At 36.1% G+C, this 20,865-nt stretch overlaps 3 protein-coding genes across 3 annotated transcripts; 1 reads left to right on the top strand and 2 right to left on the bottom strand.

Annotated features, from left to right (window-relative positions):
• Positions 1-9,611: 9,611 nt before the first annotated feature.
• LOC126798286 (NAC domain-containing protein 92-like) lies at positions 9,612-11,298 on the bottom strand. Its single transcript, XM_050525205.1, has 3 exons — positions 10,852-11,298; positions 10,462-10,739; positions 9,612-10,375 (listed from the first exon to the last, which is right to left on the bottom strand). The coding sequence occupies exons 1-3, from the start codon at positions 11,036-11,038 to the stop codon at positions 9,803-9,805; spliced, it is 1,038 nt and encodes a 345-aa protein (XP_050381162.1). The 5' UTR covers positions 11,039-11,298; the 3' UTR covers positions 9,612-9,802.
• A 6,163-nt stretch (positions 11,299-17,461) lies between these two features.
• Positions 17,462-19,139, top strand: LOC126799034 (pentatricopeptide repeat-containing protein At5g15300). The gene has a single exon (XM_050526144.1). It carries the CDS (start codon positions 17,466-17,468, stop codon positions 19,068-19,070), a length of 1,605 nt encoding a protein of 534 aa, XP_050382101.1. The 5' UTR covers positions 17,462-17,465; the 3' UTR covers positions 19,071-19,139.
• A 123-nt stretch (positions 19,140-19,262) lies between these two features.
• LOC126799035 (casparian strip membrane protein 1) lies at positions 19,263-20,580 on the bottom strand. The gene is made up of 3 exons (XM_050526145.1): positions 20,307-20,580; positions 20,090-20,213; positions 19,263-19,677 (listed from the first exon to the last, which is right to left on the bottom strand). The coding sequence occupies exons 1-3, from the start codon at positions 20,528-20,530 to the stop codon at positions 19,462-19,464; spliced, it is 564 nt and encodes a 187-aa protein (XP_050382102.1). The 5' UTR covers positions 20,531-20,580; the 3' UTR covers positions 19,263-19,461.
• Positions 20,581-20,865: the final 285 nt, after the last annotated feature.

The raw sequence follows: 20,865 nt of genomic DNA on the forward strand, positions 1-20,865 counted from the left end.
CGAATCTATGAAAACTCTAAAACAATCTTAAGTATATTGAAATCATCTTATCATAACAATGTATCGAAACTGAGTCCACATCATCAGTCGACTTGAATAATACACAACAAATGGAAATGTAAAATTCACTAAATCCTCACCACAAACAATAGAAAGAAATCTTCGACAATCTTCAGCGAAAGCCCTCTAATTCTGCTAATCCACATCTACATAACTATCTCCGACATCATCGAATAGGTGCGCCAGGGTTGCAAACACAAACCTGGTAAGTTGTGCAGGTCGTATGAGTAAAACAACAATATAACATGCATAGTAATACGAGAGTAAATACTGAAAACATTCAATTATAAATGCACTCATGAGTCACAGGACGGCCCATCTGGTTGTCTAATAATATCTGAAAATATAAGTGATCATGAGAAATCAGGCAACCCATATGTTTACCCAATTACATTTATAATACGGGTACTCATAAGACCCAGGTACTCATCTGTTACCCCTCATGCAGTACACCGCCGGGCATTGGGGAACCCATCTGTTACCCAAATATCCCAAAAATATGAGTACTCATAAGTTGGTAACTCATTTGTTACCCCTCATGCAGTACACCGACAAACAAACTAGAGCTCTAACTACATCGTAACTTTCGCCCGGCCAAGGCTAGGTTCCAACATGCCAACACGTCCGAAGACTGGTCTAAAGACAGAAAAACACGTCCGAAAACATAACACACGTCAGAAAACAAAAAAACATGTCCGAATACAGAAAACGTTTTAACAAAATTGAATGTTAAACCACATACAATAACAATCCACCTATATTATTGTACTACAACAATCGACTTTTGCTCAAATAAAATAAATATAGTTGCCAAAGTATAATTCATTTGTAAATAAGAACGTAACAGTGTATAATATAGCAACTCATATATATGTATCATATTTATCATTTTATACACATACACAACCTACTATATTATATACATGTCATAGTTCGATCTTTTTAAGAATACGTGAATATGAGTCACCACCAAGGGTAGGCTCGTCATAGTAAGATTTACTTACATTCACCATAGTCCATAATCACAAAAACATTTTCAAAATTATTTATTAAAATAGCGTTTTACTTACCCATGAACCGTAGACGATCAAGTTCATGTAATTTAAACCAAAATATATTTTTAAAATAATTTTTATAAATTAGTGATGCAACGACTATAGTGACAACTCAAACTAAATTCAATAATTATAATACTACTTCGATCATGATGATCATTGTGAGGTTTACTCACCTTATTTCATGCGTGCAACTTCCACGACACTGAAAGTAATTTCCTCACTCGTTTCGTCAGTCACCTAATAGCATGATAAAATGCTTAGAAAATCATATGTAAAATATCATGTGACGATTTTCAGTACAGCTAAATGTTGTTCATAAAACACTGTTTTCACAAAACAGTGTTCATGGTTTACTGTTTTACTAAACATTGTTCAAATTTACTGTTTTATTAAACACTGTTCATATTAACGGTTACATAACACTGTTCACAGTTATTGTTTATAGAGTACTTTACATGACCACTGTTCACAATACTATTCATGAACACTGCTCATGCGACACCACTGTTCATCGACCGCCACCAATGACCACCAAATTTCACCACTACAATCTAAATGACATTCCTAACAACTTTCTAGTTCACAACAAAGTCTAAATCAAAGCTTAAAACCTCCAATTTTGAAATTTCCAAAAAATCTCAAATCAATAACATTAGAATTAAAATTTCTTGGTTCGAGTTCTTACATTTCGATTTAGCTCAAAACCTTTGCAGGGGTTGTTGACGATGTTGAGGCAAGGAGTTTGAGACCGGTGGTGAAACCTAAACTCGCCGGAAAATTGAAGAACATAACCCGGGTCACCGACGAGTATCCGGGTCGACTTCCGGGCTTTGATGCGTGGAAACCGGCGTGCTACTCCACGATTCATCACCACAGAGAGGCGCACAAGGAGGAGACAAAGCTATCTGGGTTGGCCCGGTCGCCTGAAACCGCCGGAGTCGGCTGGATCCGGGTCAAGTTGGAAGGAAATTTTCGCCTCTAAAAGCGCGGGTGCAGAGAAAGGGGGAGAAAAAAATGGGATTATGATAGTCCATTCCAACTTGCAAATTAATCCTGATCTTCAAACTAGCTAATGAATTGCTACAAGTTGAACTGTAATGTGCAATTTATCAGCAGTAAAGAGGAGTCTAATTGAGTGAAAATGTAACTAATCTTGTATCAAAAGAATTTCTGCAATATATATTATGAGTAATTCGACCAACTTTTGCAATCGAGGAGTCATTTTCAAATATAAATGGAGTGTTGATTTCCATACACCATATGTTCAAGTACAAGCTAAGCAATCGTCTGTACATTTAACTTACAATAAGAGAGATATTTTATTTTTTTAACTATTACTGGAGATTACAAAACTACACTTAAACTTGTACAGTAACTTGTATAAAAGCTACCAATTAACTTTCTTTCGATCATGTTATAACAATCCCGTACTTGTATTTTTTAACTGTATATATCTCATGTGGATATAAAAATACGTGTCATGACAAAGAAGAACTACAAGTTTGTATAACGAAGACATTTTGAAGACACAGAAATCAAATCTTTGATTTGGTATTGCATTAATTATATAAAGGGAAAAATGGAAAAAGAAGCAACTTGCGATCGAGGTCACCTGAATTATCATGCATGCCTTAGTTTGTTGTTGGGAAATAGTTCCTACCTTGAACTATGATATTAAAGCACATGATTTGATATAGATAGCATAATTTGATGATCAATGATCATTAGCACAAAGTTGTTGAGTTGTTGAGTTAGAACAATCGAATCAGCAGCGGATGATCATTGTCTCGTCGGTCTAGCCATGAAGAAATTTGTTAGAGTACGTACTAGTCTTTTGGAAGAAGCATACATAACAATTAATTTTTTATTTGTATTTCAGACAAAAGAAAATTAATAGTTGATTAGCGAATGATTTATTTCACTAATTTGATGAGTCGCTTTAGTCTGCTATATGTATGTGGGCTTGCAACCTTGTTGCGACTCCATGATCTATAATTTGGTATATGGGCCCGATTCTAGGTTCATAAGTGCTTTCGTGGCCATTTTACTTTTAGTATAGACTATAGACAAGACCAGGTGCGCTGTAGCCCGTGAGCCCAATATTCTATCGGAAATTAGATCAGTATCTACTCTTTAACTTAATTCTCAGCCATCTTCACGGCAACAAGAGTTTATGGTCTCTTGACCAAAAAACAAAGTGTGTTTATGGTCTATTGATATATGCTGTGCATATATATGTGGCTGATAATAGCGGCCACATGATATTAAATTGCATAGCATACACCGATATACGATATAATAATATACGTCTTTATTATGTAATTGCGCCAATCTTAAAAAGTAACTAATACATTTTTTTTCATTTAAGTTCAGTTTTTTTATACGAAAAGAAATTACATTAACTTAAACGGAAGCCTCTCGGACATCCGGCACTTACAATGTCAAATAAAAACGCATTACGCGCTTCACTTGGAACAAAGTCGTTCCAAGTTACATCATTAGTATAACTATGACCTACACAAGCAATTAGGGGTGGGCACGGGACGGGATGGGACGGGACGGGGCTCATCCCACGTCCCGTCCCACTCTTTTGAATCGGGACGGGATCGGGACGAGACGAGGGTTTTTAAGAATGCATTCCACTCGGGATTAATCCCGGTTGGGACGGGACGGGATCGGGACGGGACGGGACAAATCCCACCTTCCTATGAAGTTAAATAAAAACCTATATTTTTACTTTTTCATTAACAAAGTAACATTTAATAATGAATTTTTAACAAAAAATGCATATTATGTTCAAAATATTATAATTTACCATTATTATTTGAGTTGATAGAATTTTGGAGTTATTAAGAACATAAATTAGTTTCATTTTCATACAAATATATAAGAATTTTTAAGTTTTCATTAAAGGTAGGACGGGACGGGACGAAGCGGGATATAAATTATTCGTCCCACGTCTCATCCCACTATTATGAAACGGGACGGGATCGGGATTTCCGTTTTTTATGCCCACCCCTACAAGCAATATCATCGGCCACAAAATTTGCTTCTCTTAGAACATACTTAAACACAACCACCTCAAAATCATTTGCAAATGGTCTTGATATCTTGGATTAGGCTGCGTAATCTCCAAGGGATCTTGACATTCCCATTTACAGCCCCAATCACCAACTTTGAATCACCCTTTACCTCAATGTGTCTAAATCCTCTATCTCTTGCCAACAAAAGGCTATCTCTGAGGGCTGAGGCTTCGGGCACCGGAACAAAAGCATCTCCTATCTTCCTTGCTGATGAGAATAGTGGTCTTGAGTTGTGGTCTCTGAATACAAAACCACTACTAGCGGAGTTACCAATAACTGAACCATCAAAATTGATTTTAACATTGCCAGTATCATGTGGACTCCACATGATTGTGGAATAAGTGTTTTGAATGTCCAACCTGCTTTACAAGCAAAATTACTGTTTTGCAAAAAAAAAAACAACCATTAAGATAAGCAGTTGTGACAACCCCAATTGGGCTCACTATTTTTCATTGAAAATAACTTCATTTGTTGCTTTCTAAATCTGCCAACAAGTAGTAATAATTTTTTTCAAAAAAAATAGCAGTTTGTCAATGAACAAACTTTTGAAAACATGGATATAGCCGTTGGACCAATCCATACTCGTATCAAAATTCAGATGTTCTCCAGACCTTAGATGCACAATCACATCCACCAAAAAAGGTGGTCAACTGTTTCATTATCTGAATCACACAGCGGACAAGAATTGTAATCAATAACACCAAATCTAGAGAGTCTATGTATAGTTTTTAATCTTTTTATGAGAAGTAACCAACCAAAGATTTTTGTTTTAGGTTGGATATTTGATTTCCAGAGTTTCTTTATCAAGTCAATCTGATCATGTTTAGTATTATCATTAATTTGTAACCAAGTTGTAGATTTAATAGTAAACATGCCTGAAGGAGAAGGACCCCAAACAAAACAATCATCCTGATCACTAGAAGGAATAGGCACTCCCAGGATTTGATTAACTATATTTTGGTCAAAATAAACCAAAAGTTTATTATAGAAGGATTTGATGTTAACCGTGTCATGCGCGATTGCACCGTGTTGAACAATAATTCACCCTAGCTACCTGATTGATCAACGTACACAACTTATATAATATAATATATCCTTTATATATATACCTTATCGTCCTTCATCTTTGTCAGAGCTTTTCAGTTTCCAAATTCAAATGAACATGATCGAAGGAATGAGAGCGAAACGTAGTTCAATGCATTTAACCTGTGCAAAAGAACAAAGGCCCGAATGCTTCTACACTACTGATTGACTTTATTTTACGTGGTGCCTGCTGCTGAGACGAATAGATCAAAAGAGTTCTTAACTTTTACCAAATAAGGCAAACTTTCAGTCCTCGTTGACCATATCAGGAACAAAGAAAGCTAGCTAAGCAAGAATAAGAGAGCTCCACTCCGACCTCTAGCTTCAACCTTTATTGAAACATGAAAAAACTAAGTAGTACATAATTCTGTAACAATAATAGAATGCAAGAAACTAGGGGCAGTTTGCCAGCTGGAAACTTCCTCACCTCTAGCTTCTACCTTATCCGGAACATAAGTAAATGCATGTACACTATTTTCATCCTGGATTTTATCCACTCATGATTACACTCGACACACATTTGACAAACTTTATCATCCTAAAATTATATATATCATGAGCGTAACTTATTGTGATCACCTTGATTTCCTCCTTTCATATGCAGCACTGAGTTGTTATGGATACACCGGCCTGCAGCTACCTTTACGTGTTGTTAAATGTTACAATCCTATCAAGTATCAACAAACTGATCTATACATGCACGCATGACTAACATATCATATTTCCTTTTTAAGAATTCATATAACAATATTCTTGGTAACTAAAATATTGATAGACGCATTGCGCTAGCTAGCTATATATAGTAAGTAATTAAATCAAATATGCATTCGTCAATATATATATATAGGGAGAATAAAAGTAGGTTTAACGTATAAGTACCCGGTGAAAGATTTGAAAAGACTGACGACTAAGAATGTCATTACGTCAATCATGTCATATTGTCATATACAAACTTTTTTTATCAAAAAAAAAAAACTTCATGAATACAGAATTATTGTTCGACCTCACCAAAGAAAACGACGATACCGGCTTCTCTATCTCATAAGCGTAGTAGAAGACAGTAACAGTATAATTAAAGATCGATAACTCCAGAAGACAGACCTCATAAGTACATGTTTTGTAGCTTAGATGGGCGAGTTTAGATCTCACACTGCAGTTCTTTCATATTCATAAAGTGATCGATCATACCATATTTTTAACAAAGAAACATGTTAGATACATTGATACGTTTGGAGACAAATCTGTACTAATTAGTCATATAATCACAATTAAGTGATTCCAAACTATACTATTATACGCAATTACAAACTAGCTAGGAGATAAGGATTATGCTCCTTGTTTCTTGTGGTCATCCAACTTCCAATTTCTATCTCAAGCAAACAGACGATCCATACTCAAAACTCATTCTCTCGATCACACGCAGTGATGAAACAATCGTGAGCGCATAACCCAGCTCCCTGCAAAACTCCAACTCTTTCGCGCCAACATGCCACCTGGTCAATTATGAGCGGCCACTTAAGACGGGCCTGGCACCAGAATGACCTAGCGTGGTTCTCCGCCTGCCACGTGAACGATGGAGATGACGCATTGTGGGCCCACACGTTGTTATCTACTTCCCTGGTTTTGCACGGGCAAGCCTGACCCCAATCCGAGTGTAATCTCTCTGTCGAGCGTTCGCACTTATATTTCGAGAGAAAGGGAGAGTGGCTTTCGTCGGTTTCTAGCTAATCAGTAATGGTCATAAACCCTAAAACCCTTCATTTCCATTTCAAGAGCAATGCCTGATCTTATCTATAATCCCTTCTTCACCGATTAATTTAGTATATATGTAACTATTGAACATAAAATAGATAACAGTCCAAACATGATGGAATCAGATTCATGAGTCGGAAGTACGCGTATAAAAGGAATGTGTGTATATGTATTATAATAATATAATTAGTCGTGCGAATCATAAACTCATAATACATCTTATTTTACGCTTATAGATACCGTATATCCATGTATTTCGGAAGATCAATTTCTTGCCCTTCATATTTGATAGTGAAAAAGGCCATATGGTACGTACGATGGTTTACGGTGTGAGAGTTTGGATGAATGAGCTAGCTTTTGACTTATGAGCATATATATTAATTCCTTTACTGTTCATGATACTTCATAGTCACATAGGCCAAGGCCAAGTGGGTGAATAATATATTGGAGTATACGTTCGTTTGTTTGACGTAACTCAACAACTAACGATATATGTGATGAAACAGTAAGGGACGAACTAGCACTGTTGTTAGGATACCGAAATTCATGGTTTCATACCAAGGGTGAGGTATTACGTCTACATACATATATACTTCCAAAATATGAATTATATACGCAATGAACTTTTGTCTCTTTCTGCAGTTCCAGACAAGACTAACTTAAATGGAAGAGCGAGATCAGAAAAGTTCAGAAAATATTAAATTCCCATATTCGAGAAATGGCATGGATTATTTCGTGCAGGGCTTGCAATTAGGAATAGGGTTCCGATATAATCAGGTCCAGCCAGTTTGGAGAACTAACTAAAACATATATGAACCTGCAAACTTGTATTGTACAACTCGATCTGTACGAACTGTATATGCTAGCGTTATTATTCAGAAATTCATTCTGGTTTTGGGAGAAGCCGAGAAGTTTTGTACATTAGGTTTAGAACATGCATGGGTAAGCAAATTACCTTGTTAATTGATATTAATACATATATAATCATGCATAACACCTGATTTGATATGTAAATTATATATAAAACTAGATATGACATATGGATTCTTCCGGGTGACAAATGACAACAGTAGAACATGGTGTCATATTACAAAGAAACCGTTATGTCTTATGTCATTTCCTCCATAATGGGACCTTTAAGTTTCTGAGAAAGTGTTCACCAATTTGATCAACTATAGTTGTGTTCAAGGCAAGGTCATACACGGTAGTGCGGGGAGGTGGAGCAATATATATGTGGTGTCTGCGTTTATACGTATTGCCTGAATTCAAGACTTTAGATGCAATTAAGTATATACATAACTTCCGCTATGATCTATATAAAAACACAATTGTCATGCTTAGCACATTCATCGCTAATAGTGTCTTCGAAACAAAGCGGACTCGGATCTGGATTTAAGATATGGATCGTATGTGGATTCAGATATGGGGACCAATTGAGGTGGAAATAAGAGGCTGAATGTCAGAATGTGAACTCCGGTCCCATACATGTTTTTGAATCCCACCGATGGTGATTGAAATTTGAATCACACCAATGTATTCTTATAGCTAAAGGTGATGAAGCAATTTGACATGATCTAACGTCACAATTAAACTAATCCCGAATTTGTGAAACTTTTTGTTACATATATCATGTTGTCATGTTGGAGATAAAAAAAAAGGACAAATAAAATTGTAAACTACAAAAAATTCTATCTAATTATGCCGATGTTTTTTTTGTGTGATTTAAACCCAACACATTATGGATGGTTAAATAAGGATTATATTTGTTCAAAAATGGATCTCAGACCACATCTTTAAATGTTTCTAAATATCAAGAAATTGGTAAAGGTATGGATCTAATTCGAGACACTTTCTATGTGTTGTATGGTTTGTTGTTCTTTAGCGATGCTTCATGTTTTTCTTAAGATAAATGATATATACTCGTTGTCACGTTTAGTGATACATTTGTTTATCTTACCGTGAGAGATGAATATTCATCGCCACATTTAATTCAGTATACGAGAATGATTTATGTAAAATGGTGTATTAGATACGTTTGACACTTTTTCAAATAACCCAAGAAATCCGCCATATATCAATTTTTTTTTTGCTTTTGAACATTTATCAACAATATAACTACTGAACATTAATAATTCAATCTCAGTACATGGATATGATCTAGTACACTTTTAATGTTGTGTATCACCATTATCTGTTTAGTAATGTAACACGTTTCTCAGATGAAATATATCCGAGTTAATTTGTTCAATGATACTAATTTACGTTATTTTAACGTGAAAGAGTGAGCATATATTATATCTGTTATCCAAAATGAAAACAAGGGAAAATTAGCTTATCGATCAGCACTTTGCTTTGTTTAAAGTTCACATTTTTCATGGTTTCCTTCTTTTGGCTGCTGAATTAAGGCTTTCTATGGCATGTACGGCATGTAGAATTATCGGTTGGTGACCTAACGACTGAACTTGAAGAGAAACAACACAAATCATATATGTCACCTTTGCCACAGTATAACAAATCTACCAAATCACAAGAATTATCAAACCAATAACGAATTGAGTTTACACTACTAACACAAGATTACATTCCATTAAGACTTTTTTCTTTTCAAGTAAATCAACTTGTCTTTTTTTGTTTTTTTTCAAATACATGGACTAATTTCCCTGGTGCTTCTATAACTCCACGAGGACGATCTAATCTATACAAGTACACAAATAGTAAATGATATTAGATTATCCCACAAAATCTTCAACCTTCACATCTCTGAGTTCAGTAATTCCAGATGGAATCAAAGTCCATTGGAGCAGCTGAGTATGACGGAACATCTTGACCCCCCAAATAATTTGATGAACTGCGCTTCATGCTTGGAGCTTGTGGCTCAGTCAGCAACCTCATAATAGACTGGTCTTGCGAAAAACCAGAATCGGGGTACTGCATATTTCCGGTGTTTGGTGCAATTTGGTTGGAGAAGTAAGAGTTCTGGACCGAGGACTTGAATGGAAATGAGGTTGAAGAAGCTAACGGATGACTGCTGTTGCTGCTGCCGATGCTGTTGTCGTTGTTGTTGTTGTTATTGTTGTTGTTGTTGTTGTTGAAGCTGTCGATAATGTCATCCTGGGTTTTCTGATCCTCCATTGGATCGGAGAAGCAGGACACATGCGATGTTTCGCCAACGGTGGTGGTTCTTGTGTCACTGTTGTTGTAGGGTGGAGAATCCATTAATGGTGGCAGAAAAGAAGGGTGGAATTCATTTCCAAAAGGGCTCTCCCTCACCAACCCCGAAATATGAGTTCTCTTCCCATCACTACACTTTTGGAAAATTCTGCAAATCACCCACTCATTCTGAAAACAAAACAAAACCAAAAGAGATCAGAAAAATATACGAAACAGAGGAAAACAGGGGAATAAACGAAGATGAAAGTTCCTACCTTGGCTGTTTTGGGGAGATTATATGGAGAGTATTTGCCTTCCAATCTGTATTCATGCATGACCCAGTTGGTCTTTTCACCCTTTGGAGCCCTTCCTTTGTAGAAAACAAGAGTCTTCTTCATTCCAACAAGGGCTTTGGCCTTGTAAATCTCCTTGTCTTTGCCTGTGGCTTTCCAGTACCCAGCTTCAGTCGCCCGGTTAGTTCTCAAACCAGTTGGGTATTTTCTGTCCCTCACACAGAAAAAGTACCATTCCTTTTCACCCATTTTAGCCCTCCCTTCATAGCACAATCACAGAACACAGTCAGAAAAAAAAAACATCACAAATAAATCCCAAATTGAAAACAGAGGAAAACAGAGACAAATGGTTTCTTGGTTTTGAAGACTCACATGGCAAATCCCAAGGCTCACACTTGTTCAAATCCACCTCTCCAATAGCTCTCGCAGAGAAGCCACTGTTGATAACCTTCGGGGAGAGGTATTGGCTTATGAGTTCTTCATCTGTCGGGTGAAATCGGAATCCAGGAGGCAACTCCATCGGCTCATCTCCCTTGATAAACGCAGACACGTTTTCCATTTCTTCTGCTCGACACTCAATAGCTGTTAGCCTAAGAAAATTTGATGAATCTGAAATCTCTAAATCTCAAGATCAACACAGAAAACCAAGCAAATCCTGTGAAACTAGAAACTGCAAAGGGTTCAATTCTAACGAAGACTATATATGCAGAGACCTATATATCAACGATACAAGGCTACAAGCTCTTGGGATTTTGTCAGATAAGGTAAGCTATAGAGCTATTCTATTACAAGAAGAAGAGAGAAAAACTATGAACTGAGATATTGAAAGGGGTTTGTTGAAGAAAAAAAATTTGGGTAGAGAGGTAGAGAACCACCTTATATACTGATTTTGTGAGAGAAAAAGAAGCGTGGGCTTTAAGGCAACTTGGTGGATAGTTTCAAAATTTCAGCTCTCCCCTTTTAACTTTTCTGTAATTAGTTCCATTTTAATTGACCACGATGAGCTAGCAATGGACAATTGTTATGAACTCTTCTTTTGAAATCCAGATTAAGAACAGATTAAGCAAAGAAACAAAAACCTCTTTCTCTAATCCAGATTAATTTGATATTAATACTTCTATCCTAGTACCTGTAGTTTAGCTTTTTTTCATCTGTAAAGAGAGATTTTGCTATCTAGGTACAATTACTTCTGTTTAACCAAAGTCATCAAAAACGGAATTGCTGAAAATGTGTGATAAAGTATTGATCACTAAATAAAATAATTATGCTAGATGATAAAATAATTTGCAAATGGTTGATGATCTTCTAGTATTTCTTTCTCGAGCGTTATATTAAACCGATCATGACGGTTAAGTTTGAAATTGTAAACTAAAACAAGGTAAAATATACCTTCTCAGTATTTTGGCACACACATCAAACAATCTTATCATCAAGTTTGGCTCGAACTCGACCTCGTCAAGGGGAGCCTTACGTAGCATTTAGGTCCATGCATAAAATGTCCCGAAAAACAAAAAAAATTAGAATACATATATTTAGCGTGTAATATCTTGTATGAACATAACAACAATATAGTCATTTTTATTATATCAGGAACTAAAAAAATACAAAAATAGTATATCAGCTCACAAGCTCTCACTCACTACTAATTGGGTCCGCCTACACATCATTCCACAATTTGCCTAGGATGTAAATAAGTTTGAATGAAAAAGTCCTCGTGATATAATTAGTTGGAAATGACCCAATTCTGCATTATATTAGTAGATTTTATTGATTCTTTAAGATATCAAACAGCTTAAAAGCTGCCTTTCCCATCTCAAAACTAACGATATCAACCAAACCTCCAAAAGAGTCTTCTTCTATACTCGTTGAACTGATCCAATTGCCCTCACTCTCCAACATGTCGTCCACCTAATAGATTAGCTGTTTCATATATCATCTCTAAGTTCTAGCACAAATCGATCGTTGCAACTTTCATTTCAAAGAAAAGAAAAAGCTAACCTTGCAGCTTACTATTATGCGTAGGGCTTGGTTTGTTATACTAGTAGACAAACAAGACCATGCTACCATGCTATGTGTGACGACATTGTCCTTCTGCTCACTACTTCTTCATGCATGCGAGGTGTGAACCTCTTTCGATCTCCCTTCTGGTATTATATATCTTACAGGTGTAGATCATGGTGATGATGCATGTGTCACAATTAGTATTACCCTTTCGGGTTATTCGATCCGGTAAGTCGATCATGGACTAAATACATGCGTGATTCATGAAATAGCTTTGCTGCAGAAACTTAAATTAGCCAAACAGACTCATAAGATACAGCTAGCTATGGTTAGCCCATACTAACCAAAAAGGAATAGCAGCACACCAGATATGCTCACCCCTAGTTCTATACATGTATTCAACGTACCTCATGATATAGTAATCTTTTTGGATAAGTTAGTGAGGCATCAAAATTTCCCACTGAACTTTCCGAACTTTTTTAGTAATTGTACGTGATCTTTTCCTCTTTGGCACCCATCAACGAATTAGCTTTTGATAAGAACAAGAACTATTGTCCTAAAGCGATTAATTGTTGAATAAAATGGACTCTATGACCTGCCTAACATTGTTAATTGTACTCTGGTTTATGATTAATACTACTTAATGAGCATGGGTTCACGTAATGAAGATTAATAGGGCATCATGTATTTACGTGTTATGAGTAGGAATATTTCCTCGTTTAATTTGTCATGTGGTATAGTGGTACAAACCCTAGCTAAGGTCATGCAAATTATTAGTGAGTTGAACTAAAACAAAACTATTTCATTTCCAAATTACATATGAGAATAATAAACACGCATTAGAGAATATTGGATACGTAGATAACTAGTAATAATGCACTAGTGTGTCCCTAGCTATAGCAAGTAATATTCCGTATGTTCCTTGTCAAAGTTTTTTATGAGTTATGGATGGATGCTATTCTGCTCTATGATTAGCTCTTGATTTGTAGAATGCTAGTAGTTAGCATATCTCTATCACCCATTTAATATACGAGTTCAAATGAATCAAATTTAAGCAGTTTTGTTCTTTCAACAAGTGATGATCAACTTGAAATTCAGCCATTTGTTTGTTAAATGACCGATAATTTTTTTTAATATAATCCTTAGGTAAAGTCAGTCATCTCATTTATAAACTAGTATATACTCGAACCCATGGTAAGTATATAATATGTATATTACGCGGATTAGACTCATTAGAGAATAGAAACCCACATTCTCACCCGAGAGAGAGAGAGAGAGAGAGAGAGAGAGATGCATTTGTTCCCTTCACCCCTTGTCAAAGTTTTTTGTACTAGTATAGTAGTATATTATCGCTTAGTATATGCAAATCAATAAGAGAAGTGATTTTATAATTATAATTTTGTTTTCTAAATCCTCTCTAACTCAAATATAGAATGTGCAACAATATCAATTTAAAATTTAGAAAATTCTATTATACATTAATGCATTTTATACATCCTAACATTATGCAGTTGTTATTATATTGTGATTTGTGAACGAAGTGAGAAAAATAATATCAATTGTTAATCAAACGTATATATTGCATACACTAATTGCTTACTAATTAAGCAACTATGCAGATATCTGATTTTCACATGTCCTATTTGTAGAGCTCGGCTTTTCACTATTTACCACGTAAAACCAGCTCAATCAAAATTAATCAGCAAAAATCGTGCTTTAACCATGATCAACCTTGGTATATCTTAATTAAGTTCGATAATACCAATCTAACCCTTTCCCTTTCAGGAAATATTACAATAATGCAGTTGCATGCGTTTGCTTCTGCTAACTTGATCGATCTTCAGGATTTCCAGTAATCCGGGCAACCTTTCATGATTAGACGGCTCATATTCTCTCTTGCAATCAGTTCCTTAATTTAATAACATTATCCTCTGGTGGAGTCCGAGAAAATAGAATGGAACCATGGACACTGCCGCCATTGCCGACGGGGAAATTGTGGTGGCGAGTTCTGATTGGCTTAGAGGGAAAGCTTCGTGCCGAACTAGTTTAAAATTTAAGTTGACCGGGAAATTCGAGGGCTGAGTTGGCAGCTTGGGTTTTGCTTCTTGTGTTCCGACATTAGACCACGATTGAGACAAAGCACTTGGAGGAATATGGTTCGCAGAAAATTTTGACAACGGGGAAAAGATTATGCGTTTGATACTATTCAATCGATTTGTAATTATAAACTAGAAAATTAGAGAGTAGGCTACCCACAATGCTATATTATAGGCCTAGCCAGCTATATTCACCGAGCAATTTGTTTTTTAATGAACAAAATTGTTGGAAAAATGATTCGTTTATAAACATTAATATTAATTTAGTGTGAAATGTATAATACAAGACATGAGAGTGCTTAATAGTTCCGTGTGATATTATTATTTTTATTCATTGTTGTCATAAGAGTGATTTGTTATTGCACCATCTAATTGACACAATTGTTTTTCGAAGATTATCGATCAATCTCTTGTGTGGTTATACGGTTTATGATAATATAAATTAATTTATGACCATAACGAGAAATATGTATCAGTATATGTACTGCAACAAGACTTCAGCACCCTCGAAAAAGTTAGAAAATCTTGAGAGAGAAAGTCATAATTATAATTGATTCATTTACGTAGTACTTTGTCACCAACCAATGAAACAATTGAAGTCAGAATTAATGTATTTGACTATTGTGACTAAAAATGAATGTGTTGTGACTTGTGAGCAATGAAAAGAACGGTATATAAAATAGAAGATGAGAATTCAAATTCGAAACCTTGGGTATGTGGTCAAAGTTCTTACCTTATGGCATGCCCATAAGTTCCAACTACACGTACGCACTCTATGAATGAAATTTAATGTTACTGCCACCATCCTTAATTTAGATTAATTAGACAGCTAGTTGTTGATCATATTGTCATTTTCCCATCTTGATTAAAGTCGATTGGTTGAGTATTAGGTAGCTGTAGTGATGCTCGATCAAGTTCTAATGTTGTGCTGATCTTGACCTAATCCTAATGCATGTACTTAAAATTATCAGACGATTCGAAATAATTAGATGAACATTTCACTATTTGAAGCATTTTGGGAACATGATCATAAAATATCTCATCAATTAGACACACCAAGTTCAAACAATTCACAAACATATTGGGAAATGTCCATAGCATGCTTTTGCACTGCTTAACCAAAACTGGGAATTAGAAAGTTGGCATATCAAATTATAATCTTCTTTCGAGTGATGTGGATCAAAAGAAACGATGAAAATAAAATATCTTCCGCGTCGATTATCAAAGTGATTAGCATATAAGAACCATGAAAATAACAACGTGTACAAAAAACCTGCACCACACAATGCATCTTTACTTTTGTTGTAATCTAATCATTTGTCACTTCCTATCGATTAAGAACATAGCTTAAACTTTATGGACGAAGATAATGACATAAATAGTTAGAACTAGAAGAAGAACACACATTAATTCAATATTTTTCACAGGGAAATAAATTATGGTGACATATATATATTTATATTCTAAACATACATGTGTAATCTGTATTATTCAAGTCAATGGGAACATATGGATTTAGACTTTAGAGAGGTATAATTTTGAGGGATGTTTAACATATATAAGTACATTATATCCAAGTAGACGTGTGTGAAGTCTATTTTACAATATTTATATTCTGTGAGATATGATGACCTAACTGAGTCTAAGTCTCTAAGAGGTTATAATTCTGTACCATATATGACCAGCCCACCTGTAAATAAATATATATTTGATGTTCTATGTTTTATTTTTATTTTTGTGACATTTAAAGCTATTATATGGTCGATAGGATAGGATCTGGCGGGAAAGGCAAACACTGGGTATATGTGTTGATTTTATGACAGCCATGGGTTCTACGCTTCGAGCAGTTCCTATTTTTCTTATCAGAGGTCTGTAATGTTGGTTTATTTATACCTATATATTGAGTATCCAGAAGATTAAGACTGTTGAAATATTTTTTGATGTGAGTAGTTGTACTGCTACAACTATATAGAATGCATTGATCTAGCTACAAGTCTACAACTATCACTTTGCTTTCTTTATCAGTTTATCAATCATATTCTCAATGTAAAGTCTATAAACAAAGTGCTTATTAATTATTACACAGTCTTTGGGTTAAGAATAAACTCTCCAAATAATTGAGGTATTGATGTGATGTGAGACTCAATGAAGTTTTTTTTTGATGGAAAGACTTGGTAACTAAGTAGTACGGATACAGACACGAGTGTCTGTATTCGATACAATACGATACGAAGACACAATAAATCAATTTTTTTATACGGACACATGGTTGACACATTAATTAACTATTATTTTTATTATATATGAATATTAAAAAATTGAAATATAAGTGAAATAATTTCTTAATTTAAAACATTTTAACAAAGAGTTAAACCAATGACTAAAAATATTGATTTTTGAGGAAAATTCGACATTGTAAAAAAAGATATTGATAAACTTAAAAAAAATTGATTTATATTCTATAGAATTATTTGGATTACTATATATGTTAAATTGTGCATAACTATTAACAAAAGCATTTCAGCATAAATGGTTGAGGAGTTCTCATGTGTATTGACAACCCATGTTCGAATCACAACATATGCATTTTTATATGAATTTATTATCTTCGCGTGTTCAATTTGGAGAATACGTGTGTCCATTTCAGATACGGCGTGTCCATAACGTATCAGAAAAAAAAATGGTGTGTCCGTGTGTATTATTTGTGTATCCGACTGTATTATGTTCGTGTCCATATCCGAAATGCGATACGTGAGTGAATGCACGTGTTTGTGCTACATAGCTTGGTAAGTTAGTAGAGTTGGATTGAAACCTAAAACAAAGAGAAGACTTGGGCACCGAAAACCCAATTCACTCTTGGGTTTCATATGTACAAAACTACAAATAGTAATGATCAGGAAGCGACCAAACGACAGGAGCGCCAACCGTCAACAACGGTCAACCGTTTTTCAAAAATGTACCAACCTCCGAGCTCTCAAGCAAGTTCATGCTTCCATGGTCGTCCATGGCTTCAACTCAAACCCTTCCGCTCTCGGTGAGCTCATTTTCGCAAGCGCTATGGCAATTTCAGGCACCATTGGCTATGCTCACAAGGTGTTCGTTCATATTACTGAGCCAAACACTTTCATGTGGAACACTATGATCAGAGGCTCAGCTCAGAGCCTGAGACCACTGAATGCAGTGGTGTTATATACCCAAATGGAGAACCGGGGTTCGAGGCCTGATCACTTCACTTTCCCATTTATTCTTAAAGCCTGCACTAAGCTCTGCTGGGTTAAGATGGGAATGGGGATTCATGGCAAGGTTGTGAGGTTTGGATTTGAGTCAAATGCCTCTGTGAGGAATACCCTTATTGATTTTCATGCTAAATGTGGTGATTTGAGGGTTGCGACCGCGCTTTTTGATGGCTCGGCTAAGAGGGATGTTGTGGCATGGTCCGCGTTGACTGCAGGGTATTCTAGAAGAGGGAAGCTGGAGGCTGCTAGGAGGCTTTTTGATGATATGCCTGTTAGGGATTTGGTTTCTTGGAATGTGATGATAACGGGGTACACGAAGCAAGGGGAAATGGATAGTGCAAGGAAGCTGTTTGATGAGGTTCCGAGAAGAGATGTGGTGACTTGGAATGCAATGATCGCCGGGTATGTGAGCTGCAGGTGTATTAAGCAGGCATTGCAGATGTTTGAGGAGATGACAAGTCTGTGTGAGAAGCCTGATGAAGTGACAATGTTGAGTCTGTTGACTGCTTGTGCAGAGGTTGGAGAGTTAGAAATTGGGGAAAGGATACATTCCTCTCTTCTAGAGATGGGTTTGGGGGAGATAAGCGTCATACATGGCAATGCACTTATAGATATGTATTCCAAGTGTGGCATCATTGAGAGGGCACTTGAAGTGTTTCGGTGGATGAGGGAGAAGGATGTGTCTTCATGGAATTCAGTGATTGGAGGGTTGGCATTCCATGGCCATGCCAAGGAGTCGATTAATATGTTTGAAGAGATGCGGAGGTTGAAAGTCAGGGCTGATGGGATCACATTTGTTGGAGTCTTGGTAGCTTGCAGCCATGCTGGAAAGGTTGAAGAGGGGCGTGAATATTTTAGTCTCATGAGAAATAAGTACAAAATCGAGCCAAACATAAAGCATTATGGCTGTATGGTGGATCTATTAGGGCGTGCTGGGCTGCTAGATGAAGCATTTGACTGCATTGAAAACATGGAGATGCAAACCAATGGCATTGTTTGGAGGACTCTTCTTGGAGCTTGTAAGGTTCATGGAAATGTTGAGTTGGGCAGGCGCGCAAACAAACAGCTACTTGAAATTAGAGGAGATGAGAGTGGGGATTTTGTACTACTATCAAACATATATGCTTCACGAGGCGAGTGGCATGGGGCTGAGAAGGTGAGAAAACTAATGGACGACAGTGGGGTGAAGAAAGAGGCCGGCTTTAGCATAGTTGAAGCAGATGATAGTGCTCTCAAGCATTTTTTGTTGAATCCCTAATCCAACTTTAATATTATGTGTTAAGTCCCAGATTGATATGTCTATTCCCCAATCTCATAAGTATGAGTCTTCAAATAGTCATTATTATAGAATTCAACGTGTTAGCACTAGCAGTATTGTAGTCTAAAACGTACTGTCTTTGCAACTCAGCAGATTGAACTGGTTAAGGAACACTCGAGTTGACAATCAAATTGAGATACAATGCTTTGTCAAGCAACGGAATCGGATTACATAAATAAAACCGAAACATTTCATATGCAATTGTGATACAAACATTTCAAATGGCACACAAGTCACACCAATTCAAACTGTAACTTTGAGATGCACAATAATTGACAAACTGATGCACGCCAGTACACAAACAAGTGTGCATCATTAAAATATATGACACTCAACGCCGAGAAAGGGCTCCAGCTGACATCAAGATCAACAGAACTAAAATAGTAATTGCCACAAAAGATCCAATCAACGAGCCAGAGATTCGTTCGCAGAAGGAATTGAATTGTTGACAGATTGCAAACCAGTTTGCCTTGACATTTCCCTTGTGTGCTAAGTATACAATAGCTGTTGCGGCCGAGGCACCTGCTGTCAGAAGAGCCAGCATTCCCTGCATAACGTTATGTCCAAATCCATCTTTGTTAGATAACTTCAAGAGCAAATGCATTAGTTCTTGCTGTTTAAGGTATCCGAGAAGAATGATAAAGAAAAACATCAGCAAATAGAAAGTTTAGGAAGTATGTTAAAAAAGTTGCATGGCTTAATAAGCATTGATGACCCCTTGAAAACCTTTCCTGTAACATAAAATCTCATCTTGCCTATACCTTCATATATATATATATATATATATATATATATATATATATGTTTGAAATTGGGATGATGTGATGCATATTTATGCATGTTTTTCTAAACCGTAGGTAATATGCAGATCAACTGTCTTCCCAAATTTGGTTCACACTTGATGGTATATTGATTAGGTTACACCGATTGAACTACACAAGATCTTATTTAGTCATTACCGTGTCGAAGAAGATCAAGATAATTCTACTGTTCTTTGCATTGCTTCTTAGGATGTGGAAGATAGAAAGAGCTAGGGAAAACATCAGATAGGCACATACGATGGAATTGGCAACCACAAAGAACCTGTCATCATATATAATAACCCAAGTTTAGCAACATAAACCAAAGATATCAAAATGAAAACACAATTTAAACATGATGGTTGGTAAGACATACGTCAATGTTGGAAGATCATCATACTCAGCCCTGAACTGAAGGAACTGTGTGAAGAACGGAAGTCGTTCCCTGGTTGTTCCCATAGCTATAGCACTCACTAAGGTACCAAGAAACGCGATTATCCTTAGAATGAAGTCGAGTATGGCTGCCCCTCTGTTCACCCCGCTTCTTGGTGTTAAACCAACTTTGGACTCACCAATCTCCATAGCTGCTGCTCCCTTCATTTTTTTTTTGCTGTGGATTTAGTTCCTAAACAAACTCTGTATTTTTTGTGTTTTCGAAGCTCTTAACTAGCTGTGCATGGAAGAGGATAGTCCTCGTGGTATTTATACATGCATTGTCTGAATGCACCAATAGGGTTCTGCAATAGCTTTTGGAAGTCTTCATTGACTTAAAAAACAACCTCAAAGTCTACTTTTGCGTCATGATTCAAGACCTCAACTGTTGAAAACCCTTAAAAATATACTCAAAATAGGAAAGTTTCTCCAGCGAGGACATATCACATGATTTACAGAGTTTAAAAGACTACCTAATCGTACTTGCTCTGTTGTTCATATAT

Source organism: Argentina anserina, chromosome 6, assembly GCF_933775445.1.
Source record: "Argentina anserina chromosome 6, drPotAnse1.1, whole genome shotgun sequence".
Classification (NCBI taxonomy): domain Eukaryota; kingdom Viridiplantae; phylum Streptophyta; class Magnoliopsida; order Rosales; family Rosaceae; genus Argentina; species Argentina anserina.